Source organism: Hipposideros armiger, unplaced genomic scaffold (genome assembly GCF_001890085.2).
Source record: "Hipposideros armiger isolate ML-2016 unplaced genomic scaffold, ASM189008v1 scaffold_97, whole genome shotgun sequence".
Classification (NCBI taxonomy): domain Eukaryota; kingdom Metazoa; phylum Chordata; class Mammalia; order Chiroptera; family Hipposideridae; genus Hipposideros; species Hipposideros armiger.
In genome coordinates this window covers 2,646,006-2,657,561 of record NW_017731447.1, presented here as the reverse complement: position 1 = coordinate 2,657,561, position 11,556 = coordinate 2,646,006, and the positions used below count along the sequence as shown (strand labels likewise).

At 41.0% G+C, this 11,556-nt stretch overlaps 1 protein-coding gene across 1 annotated transcript in view; it reads left to right on the top strand.

Annotated features, from left to right (window-relative positions):
- The window catches only part of NRF1 (nuclear respiratory factor 1), a 126,516-nt gene that overhangs the window by 87,854 nt on the left and 27,106 nt on the right, over positions 1 to 11,556 (top strand). The window contains exon 10 of the mRNA XM_019646089.1: positions 7,021 to 7,266. Coding sequence (XP_019501634.1) covers positions 7,021 to 7,266 — 246 coding nt within the window. The remainder of the gene's footprint in view (positions 1 to 7,020; positions 7,267 to 11,556) is intronic.

The window sequence follows — 11,556 nt, the reverse complement described above, 5'->3', positions numbered from 1 at the left end:
ACAGGTGGAGGCAGGGGTGGGGAATAGGTGACAATGGCACATCTGTACCTACATATGGGTCATAGAGAAATGTTGTACCTCACTGTGTCACAGGTGGCAGCTTAATATTCTTAGCCCAGAGGATTTTGTAAGTTGGCTTACAATCAGCCCTTACCTACCCATCCCACCCCCAGCAACCAGTCCAGCTTTTCTGACTTCCAGCTCAAGCCTGCTGCTGGTCAAGGGACATGGGTTCCTTTGGCTTTGTCCCATTTTGTACCTATTAATAGACCAAAGGCAGCAAGATTTGAGTACTTTGAGTTTTTTTAAGGTACTAAAGGACTTAATAACCAATAAGAAGCTTCAGGGTTGATTTTCCTTTTACCCTACAAAAGAAACTGCTTTTTTGGTAGGGGTGTTATCCATGTTTAGCTGTCAAAGAGCTGATTTTACTGACTTTTAAGGAAATGTGTTTCCTTTGCTTATCAATGACTGAAATAAAATATACTTTGGGTTATTGGGAGACATCACTGAAATTTTTTTCTTCAGATATGTTTAGGAAGGGTGCTGCAGCATGAGATACTTCATTAAGGGGTAATTTCCAAAACTAAATTGTCTTGTTCCCAGCTTGGTTCCTTCTATTGGTTGTTGGCAGAAAAGATCATCCCCATATCCTTCTTCTTCATTGCTGACACAATTTTATTTTTAAAGGGCCCCTGGCGTTTTAACTAATAGTTAAGAGTGTGGGTCTCGAAGCCAGACTAGCTGGGTTGGAATCCCAGCTTTGCACTTACTGGCTCTTTGAACTTGGGCCATTGACTTGAACTCAGTGCCCAGGCTTTCTTCTGCTGTCGGAGGGGGGTAATAGCACCTACGGTGGACGCCGTTGTGAGAACTGGAATAGCCAGTCCTGTGAGACACTTAGATCAGCTCCTGACAGATGGTGAGGCGCTGTTATCATTGTGCAGCAGCTGTTAGTCTCCAGGAGTCACTGAACTCCTATGATGTGCCAGGACTCTACTAGGTAAGGCTGTAAATAGAGTGCTCTACAATGTAATGTCTGCCCTCAACAAAACCATGCTGTTGGTTTAAGTAAAACGCTTGCAAACAGTATTACTCAGAGTGTGTCATTCACTGTTAAATTGTGTAGTAAAGACTGTGAACATTGTAGAAATTCAGAGGAGGGGGATCACCTCGTCCGAGATACAAAAATCAGCTAAAGTTTAGGCTGGAGGCTGGTTGTGGTAGAGACTAGAAAGCCTTGATAGGCTTATATACAAATGATTTCCATGAGGCTGAGAAGAGGGTTCCAAGTTCACACAGATTCAGGTTTGAATCCCAGCTCTGCCACTTACTAGTTGTTTGATCTTGAGAAATTGAACCTCTAAGCCTTGGTCTCTTCATAGGTATACTAAGGATAATTTTCATCACATAGAATCAAAAAGAGTCAATGAAATGATATATAGAAAACTCTCCACAAAGTGTCCAGCCCATAGTTAACACTTCAGGAATTATAGTTATTTAAATTATTTTTTAAGATTTGTCTATTCATGGTTGCTTAGTGAGAAGAGATTAGAAATAGAAGGCCAATCCAGGTGTGATGTTTTAAATGCTTGAAAACTAACATAGTAAGCATGGACATAAAGTGACATATTTTCAAGGAAGTGCGGCCAGAACCTGTGGTTGATTGGGTATAGAAAACTGAAATGCGCGCGCGCACACACACACAGACACACACATACACACATGTCCTCCCAGAGTTACCTGAGTGACCTGGAATTGAAACCTTTCTCTTAGCCCATTGAACCATGTCGCTTCTCAGTAACACAGAAGTCTTACTTGATTCTGCACCCTTTGGCCCAGTCCCATTCCCTCCTTTGCAAGAGGATGCACAAATACATTTCCTGAAAGCCACGGCCAGAGGGAGAGCCTCCCTCTTTTGCCCGGTAACTCCTCACCGCAGTATGGGGCCTAACTGGCCACCAGTGAAGACCAGCAAAACCTGATTTAATTGCACCAGCACCATGGATATTCCAGTGAAGGGTGAGCGTCCTGGGAACCCTGTGCCTCGTGGAAAACATGAGGCACGTCTGGCTCCCTTAGTGAAGGACCAGGGCTTATTTCCAGAGGCTAGGAGGGTAATGGTTTCCCCTGAGGACTTATTAACAGTCTTGGTGCAGCTGAGGTGGCTCCGGTGTTTACTCCGAAGGAAAGAGCGTGTGGTTGACTGAGTAGAGAGATGTTGAAATCTGTTTGCAATCAGATAGCTCAAGGCCCCGAGGAGTGCTGGGGGAAGGTGTGCACAGCCTCTGCTGCGGGTGAAGAAACCAGGCCTGGCAGCAAACACCTACCTGCCTGGAGCAGGCTCTTAGGGGAACACGAGGGGCTTTCTGATTCCAGGAGAGGCAGCCCATCGTCCAGTGGCAGGAAGGCTGGGCCTAAGACACATCCCTTGGTGTTTGCTTCTCTCTGGGATGAGACACACTCAAAACCTCTCCACAGAATTTGTTTCTGGAAGTCATCTTTGTGAAAAATACACTAAGAAGTCTGGTCTTTGTTCCTATGGTAACAAAGCGATTTCATAGAGCTGCTCCCTTCTAGCCTGTGTGTTTCAGGTGCAGATGGGACAAGCATGGTTCTCTAAAATCACCTGTCCCTCCGCTGCACTGTAAACAGATGTGGGCCAGAGTGACAGGAGAGAGGCAAGCTGCGTGGAATGGCAGGTGGGGAAGAAGGCGGCAAAGGGGCTCCCTCATCTGTCAGTGGGGGTCGGGACAGATGCAGGACAGACCTGTTTTTCAACCATGTTCTTAAGAGAGTTTTGTGTAGCAAGTCAGAACAAGGGCCCTGGGCTGACAGCCGCTAGCCCACCCTGGCATTATAATAACCCAAAAGGGTCAGGAGACATTGTCATCAAAATATCTGGAAACTAGTTCATTTTAATTATTTTCCAAATACACAATAAATCAGCACTTTTAGGAAGGAGATGGGGAGAGAATCCAAGTGAACAAAGGAAGAACAGAGCATCACATCTACAAACAAACGAAAGTAGAGCTATTCTGCCTGAACGACCAGAGAGGAAAGGAAGTGAAATCATTTGGTTGTTATGACACACAGATTAATTTCAAGTTTCAGTTTGTTGGGTAAGCTGTCCTAGACTTATAGTCCCTCTTAAACAAGTCCGTTGTTTAAGTGGAGTCCTTACATCCAGAGATACATGATAAGTATTTGTAGACTGAATCTGCAGTTGCCCTAGTAGAAATTTACACTGTGTTGTTGACACCAAGACAGTTTGTTGTTGTTTTTTTTTCAAAAAAATTGAAAAGACTATTCACTTAAAATTACAGATATTATTAAAATAAAATATGGCTTTAATATATGGACTGGTATCTATTTGTCCAGTAAATGGGATGGACGGCCTAGATGAGAAATCCTCTCTGGAAATGCAGGGTAGAGACTGCGGAACTGCTTCTTTTCCGTAGATAAGTTTGACAGTTGCAGATAAAAAGCTAATGGCAAGTTCTCATTTGTAACCGGTTGGGGAATGACTTTTGTCAAAAAATTGTGAAGTGGTAGCTTAGAAACTTTTTAAACCCTATTCACGTTTTGAGTAAAGCTGATCTTCTAGCAGTATAGTTTGATCATTTCCTATGAAGTCCGGTGTAAGTGGTTAGAATAGATTTGGAAATAGGCCTGCCTACCACAGGAGTCACCATTGTGTTGATGCCCCTTGTGGAAGGTCTGTCCATCGCTGCTTTGCCCCTCTGGGACGAAATAACTAGCCTTTCTGCCCGGTGGACCTGTCACCCTGTCGCACCTCAGCCCTGGCATCCCAGATTGCTTTAGGTTGTTGCTGGTTCGCAGCCTTTCTTCTACCTTCACATATTTTAGAAAGGTATTAAAGAAAATGGCTTTAAATACAGAGGGTGCCAAAAAAAAATGTATTTTAAGAAAGGAAAAAAACTGTATTAAAATTGTAATACAATGAATGACGCTAGCATTCATTTGATGACCACCATCTTTTGAGCGAGCGTCATACTACACATTGCTACCATAATTCAACTTCAAAAAGTAACACATAGATAACATCTCTTAAAATGTGTACATTTTTTTGCCCCCCCCCCCCCCCCTGTATTTAGAGCTTCACACATAGTAAAATCGGTGTGATGGGATACAGTTACACTTTCATGTCAGGGCTTGGGTAGCTGCCCTCCCCGTCATCACCTGTGAAATCCCACACTGTAGGCACGTGTCCATGGTGTACAAGAGGGCTAGGACGTCACCTTTGATGACCATAGAAATAAGATTATTGTGAATCGTGATTTTTAAAACGTGGGAACGAGCAGCCGCTGAGGTAACCTGTAAACAAAGATCCTATTTCCATATAAACAATTCTCACAGAAGCTTCCTTCTCCAAATGCCACACAGCTGCCGCTTTTTCCAAAGAATATACTTTTCCACTTGCCATGAAGTCTCAGGTTAGAGCTTTAAATATCTTACCATTCATCAGTGATGGCTGGATCCTGTAAAGTTGGCTGGTAATATTATTTGATACAAGTTACTTAGAAAAATATTAAAAGTTAAGAATGTAGGTACTAAATAATACTTCATTTTATTATCTCTGATAAATACTTACGAAACACTTTGAAATTAATGTCTACCGTGTAAAATGTAAAGAATCACCTTAGTGGTTAATTCCAGATCAAGGGTCCCCTTTGGCTCTAAATTCTGTTAAAGATATTATGGAATGACTGGCTGTGGGTATCAGATCACCAAGAAGTGTGTTTCAACATAAAGGATTATCTTAGTTTTTACATGGGCTGCATGTAAAATCTATGACTCTATTCAGCTTTTTGCTCAACTTCAATTACATCCCAAAATTTTTAATGAAGGAAATAAATAAATTTCAAATATATCATCATGACCTTGAACTAAGTCAAAGGAAGCCTACAAATTAAAAGTTGCCACAGCTAAATGACTATAAAAAGGGGAAAGTCAGCACTTTTGCATTTAATTTATTATTTTGAATAAATGTCAAAGAATATTTACATGGGGTAAGCACAATGTTAGGTGGAAAAGGCAGTCTGTAAAACTGTGCAGCACAATCCTGATTATTATCTGTTTAAAGTTGTGTTTAAGATGAGCAGGAAATTACTGTTATTTCTATATGATATTTTTAATTTTTTTATACTTAGTGAAATTTTTGCAAGTTTTCTACATGTGTTTTTATTATTAGAAAAAAATGACTTTTTAAACACAGACATAAAAAAATTAAAAGTAAGGCAAGTTATTAGAAGGGGAGAATTTTCGGTTTAACAAGACTTTTCTGTTCATCTGGTTTCTTGCACTGCTCCCCAGAATCCTTATAGTGACCAAGAAGTCTTTCCCAGGGGGATGATTATGGCAGTTGCTTTACTTGTCTGCTCACTTTCTTAGAACAAAGTGACACTGTTGAGTTTGGTACATGTTGCTTAGTCCACACTGATGACATGTGTACCCTAACCAGTCCACAGCCTCTCACCTATCCCCACCTGCAGCTTGCGATTGTGAGATGACTGCCAACACTATGGCAAAGTCTACAGCCTCAGAACAAAGCTAAATCAACGAGCTTATTCGGTGTCAAAGCCAGGACTTTGTCTACCTACGCTAAACTCAGTAACACCGCCTCCACTCCTCCCTCAGTAACTGTGCAAAGTGGTACCTGACACTTTCCCAGGAGAGGTGCTGAATCTTCCTGTTTTTTTTTTTTAATCACATTTTAACATCGCTGAAATTTGTATGGTAAATTACAATCTTACAATTTTCAGGAATTTTTCTTTTTCTTTCTTTCTGACAGAATAATAGTATATTTTATAGTTGTGGCATCAAAGAATCAAAAAAGGGTATTTATGCACATAGTAAAGGTATACAGCAAGGAAAATATAGAAAATGGGACACAAACGGCTAGAATATTGCACACTATGAACATGGTTAGTATCTTTTCTGTTCTACAGAGTATTTGCTTGCAATGAGTGGAGGTTTTTTTTGTTTTTGTTTTTAAGATTTTTATTGGGGAATTGGGGGATGGGAACAGCTCTGGGGAATTGGGGGAAGGGGAACAGACAAGTTGCTGTCCTTTTGTTCTTCAGTCTAGTTGTGGAGGACGTTGCTTCACTGGCCCAAGTTGGCACCATCATTGCGCTCTTCCCGGGCGAGGCAGATCAGTCGCCGGCTTCTGGATGGCCGCTCACGCTGGCTGCTGGCTACACACGGTAGCCCATGGCAACCCACTGCAGCAGGGGCTGCAGCCTACGCCATCACTGGCGACTCACGGCAGCCCAGCTCCAGGTTGAGCTGTTGTTCAGCATTTTAGCTGTAGAGGGCAGCGTCACTGGCCCTCATATGTGGGATCCGAACCGGGACCCTCTGACATCCCAAGCCAGCTCTTAACCAACACGCCTCTAGGCTGCCCGAGGGGAGGTTTTTTATTATCGTACTGTATTTCTAGAGTCAAGGAGTTTGAGCTTATAGTGATAATTTTATATTTTAAGCCTTAATTTAGTGCTGCCTGTATGTACAGTGAGGAAAGGGAAGAGTTGGACTTAGTCAACCATTACTTTGTATTTGAAATTATAGCTGTAAACCAAATTGTTATTCTTTAATATTAATTGAATAGCAAGACCAGGTTGCTGACTCCTCATATTATCATCCGTACTTGGCTATAAAAGGGCGGTTTCAGATGGTCTGCCTTGTGTTACTGTAAAAAAAAAAGAGAGAAAAAGGAAAAAAACACAAAACTTGTGACTGACACCCAAAATGGCTTTTGCACTGTGAATATGGATCCAAGCTTCCACTCTGGCTTGTGAGCACTCAATTGATACTTGTAAAGAAACTTATAATGAGTGCCTTCTGTCCTCAAACCCCTTTCCTAGGTTTAAAGAAAATCTCACATTAGCTTTATAAATAGGTAAGACTTGAGATTTCTCTAGCTATTTTTATTATCAATTTAAAAACTCCTCTGGCTCTATCCAGTTGCATTGGGATCGTGCATTTGCTGGTAAGCTCACAACCATGGAGTCCATAGAGGCGTGCAGGGAAGGCTCGAAAGGATGGGTTCTCTTGCTGCAGAGCTGTGCCTTTATTTAACTTACAATCCCCCTCTCTCCTATTCCTGTATCCTCAGCGAAGCTGCCGCCCATGCTGTCGCCACGCTGGCCGAAGCCACCTTGCAAGGGGGGGGACAGATCGTCCTGTCTGGGGAAACCGCAGCAGCCGTCGGAGCACTTACTGGAGTCCAAGATGCTAATGGTAAGAGAGCATAAATATTTTATTGAATTTCTTCCCTGTTTCCACTTAAACCTTCATGACATGACTGACAACAAACCCTTCAGAAAGAGCTTTGATTTGAGCTTTTCTTTATTGGTAGGCAGTTGATACCTCAGAAAATTCTAGGAGCCTCTGATTCCTTTCACTAGTAGGAGACTTGGGGTTTCCCATTAAAAAAAAAGAAAGAAAAAGAAAAGCCATGAGAATGGCTGCCTAACTGAATTGCTTACTTGGAAAGTGACTGTTTGCTATGACAGCACTGCTGAGAGGTATTTTAGAATCTGCTATGGGCCACGTTTTGTCCTTCCTCTCCCATGGGGTAGATCACTGTCCTCTGCTGTCACAGAGACTCTCCCATGGGTGGGTACATCGTGGTAGGGTGGAATGTTCTGACGATCTCGAGAAAGGCACCACCGTCACACCACAGGGCCAGCCAGCAGGCTGTGATGCATGTGCTTTTGTGGTTGGTGCTGTGGGTCCTGCTTCCTGTTAACTGTGGCCTCACCAAGGACCTCTGGGGTTTAGCCAGTGACATGCTACCACGCTGCCCTTCTTTCCCAGCTCTTGGACTTCCTGGATATTGATGATGTCCTGAATAAACGAAAGGGATAAAGTTCATAGAAATATGATGGAAAAAATTAACAACTTCAGCCCAGCTCTGGATCTATTTCAGCAGACCCTGGGATTCACTTACCATGACTGGGGCTGCCCAGGGAAGTGCCCCAGAAATGTGTGGGTGTTTATTAAACTTTAAAAATAAAGATATATACTGGGGGTGCCAGAAATATGTACACATTTTAAGAAATGTTATCTATGTATTACTTTCTGAAGTTGAATTGAATTATGTAGCAATGTGTAGTATGACGTTCACTCAAAAGATGACGTGAATCAAATGAATGCTAGCGTCATTCATTGTATTACAATTTTAATAGTTTTTTCCTTTCTTAAAATGTGTATACATTTTTTTAGCACCGTGTGTGTGTGTGTGTGTGTGTGTGTGTGTGTGTGTGTGTGAAGTGGGTCAAATGAAGTACTCTGGGTTTTTTTTTATCAATCGCCGTTGACAAACAATATTATCTTAGTTTCAGGTGTACAGCATAGTGATTAGACATTTCTATAAGGTATTTTATGGTTTTTGGAGATTTGTTGTTTAAAGTCCTGGAAAGAGGACAGATAATAACATACATTTATTTAAGCAGAAATTTCCTTAATGGCATTAGTGGCTGAAAAAGAAATGTCCCTGGCACTTTTTTTAGGGTAGTCCCTAAGAATTGAGGAAGATTGTAGTTGGAAAAGTCTCTGAAGAAAGACACAGTGTTGTCCTCCTTTGGAAGTGGAAAGAAGAAAGTACTTCTGTCCCCAGAGAAGAATAACATAGAAAATACACAGAGCACTGCGGCTTCTGAGAATAATTTTATTAAACAAACAGACAGACAAAGAACTAGCAAATACTACAGCTATAGCCTGCTTTTTCTGTAGGGCTAGGGGCTTCCATGAACTAACCCAAATACAGGTAGTTCATCTTAGCCAGAACATTGCAGGATAAAGGGCATCTCATAGCCATGTTATGTGCTAGGTGAAAAGGACTATAGATAGAATTAAGGAAATCCTCCCTTTAGCTGGAATCCTACCCCTATTTCTTACTTTTTTCTATTCCTCACCTAAATTCTAATCTACCTGGAATGAAAGGTAGGATATCTGGCTGTGTGAAATTCTTCTGCAGTGCAATTGCTGTTATTCACTACAGAACTGCTAAAAATACTACTCTGTGTGGGTTTAATAGGAGACCTTGTTATCCCTTCTAATGGTCTTGACCTGACTGGGCAAGGAGAACAGACTGCTTTATAGTTCTGGCCTCCTCCCCAGCCTCACCTTTCAGGTGGATGAATTTGTAGGTTAAGTGTAAGGACTCTCTGGGTCTCTGGCCAAGTAGACATGTTCAGCCATCTGAGAAAGCTGAACCACACCCACCACTGTTGATGCCTGGAAGCTGCCTCTGTTCAGTAGCTTTGGGTTGTGTGAATCAGTTGGATTGATTTCATGTTGTTGGCTGCATTTGTGATAAAATTCTGGTCTCCATCCTAAAAGCCAGTGGTTCCCCTAAGCGGGCCGCCCCCAGTTTGTGACTGTTCACACGTGCTGAACTCAGACTTGAGGGTTGGAGTTACCACCTCTCAGCTTTTCCATATCACCTGAGACCATGGAGTTGTGCCTTATCCCAGCAATTTTAAGTGAAGACTGATCATTTCATTTGTACCTTGGAAATCGTAAGAATTAATCTAATACTGGATATGATCCAAACAATTCTTTTTTTTTTTAATTTTTTTTTTAATATATTATTAGTTTCAGGTTCCAAATAATTCTGATGTTACTTCTGTCTTCTAACATTTTTACCCATTTACTCTGGAAGTAGAACCAGATTTTTCCCATCTAACCAGCTCATTGGTATCTAGCTAGACTTTTAGGGGTTCTCTTTTCGTCTTTCTTTCAGATTATGTCATATTATCAACGTTTGTCACTTCTGTGATGACAGCTTTTGGAGTCTGCCAGTAAACCAAGTTTATTATCAGGAAGAACCAGATGATAACAGAACAAGTTGCTATTTAGAAACAGACACTACTGGGGGGAAAAAAATATCTCAGATTCCAGAGTAGGATTTAAATAAAAATCCTAATAGCAGATGACTCTTCTAAGAGCAATTTGGATATTGTTCAGTCCTGAGACAGTTTCAGCATCTTCTGTGATGGTCTAGAAGGGATGGAGGACCACTGTGTGTGGAGCTTGAAAGAGTGCAGTAGTAACCAGGGAGAGATGTCTGGGGCAGGGTGAGGGTACAGAAGCAGTAAGTATCCTGGACGACAGTGGTTTTCAAGTGAAAGATCATGACCGATGCGTGGCAGAAGTTTAAATTCCAGGTCACCAAGGCAGACCTGATAGAGGCCTTGAGCCCTGAAGACTTCCCCGGTTTTCTGGACCCTACCCCACCCCAACACTAAAGGGACTACTCAAGCACTAGCATTACTTTATTTCATTTGTTTCCCCTTTTTAATTGGATAGGAGCATAATTAACTCTTTTTGTGTTGTGGGGAGAGGGGAAGGCCATTTGGTAGGCAATAAGTTGTATCTCATTTTAATTTCCATCTTTTTTATATTAGTGGTAGATAGTTTCACTTTTTCCTTCACGTTTTTATCTACACATGTATATTTTAGTATTTGTTTACTTGTGTAAACACCCATTTTTCTTTTGGAGTCTTTCTCTTTCTCTTACTGATTTGGAAAAACTCTTCATCTATTGATGATATAACCTCTTTATATGTGTTGCAAATCATTTTTCCCAGTTTGTTTTTATTTTACTTCCGTTACTTTCATTTTTATTTCTTTGATTATTTCTGTTTTATCTTTATGTTTCCATAGGCCCCACATCAGATCAATACTAGATGCCAGATTTTCTGTCATCTCATTTTTTATTTTAAATACTATAAAAGATCTGGAATTTATTGTAGTATATGGCATTAGGTAGGGATCTGAATTGATATTACTTTCCCCCTACATAATCTAATTATTTCAGCACAGTTTATTCCATAAAAAGATGGCAACCCATCCTTCCTAAACTGATTTGAAATGTCATTTTTACCAAATGTAGAATTCTTAAATAGACTGTATAGGGTCTTATATGGGGCGCTTCTATTTCCATTCATCTATTTGTTCTGTTCTTTATACTGTAATTTTTTTATTGTGGTATTATTAGCCATTTGTGAAAGGCCTATCTCCAAACTGAGAAAGATTCGATCAAAATTCCAAAAGATTTCTTGGGGGAGTTTAATTTTAAAGTTTATCCAGAAGAATAAGCCTTATTTTGGCATTTTTTTAAAAATCGCACCAAGCCTTTTAACAGAACTGCTAATAAGATATAAAATTAACTAATATAAATTTTCTCCTCCCATGCCCTAGGTCTCCCTGGGTTAGGGAACATGTAGTCTTTGGTTATACAACGACTGTGGTACTGAACCCTATCCTGTGGTGTGACTTTCTGATAAAACTGTCCTGGGAGCATTTATTTTTGGTTTAATGATAGAGACTATACTAAAAAATGATGATGTAGAAATTGTATTTAAGTCGAATGGGTTAGGGGATTGGGTGACGCATGATCCTGGGGATTCTGGCTTCTGGGGAGCGTTCGTCATCACAGATGGACCAGGGTGGAAAGCAAGTGCTCTTACTGCCGCCTCAGTGAATCTGATAATGCGACATTGGTGCTCATTGTTTTCAGAC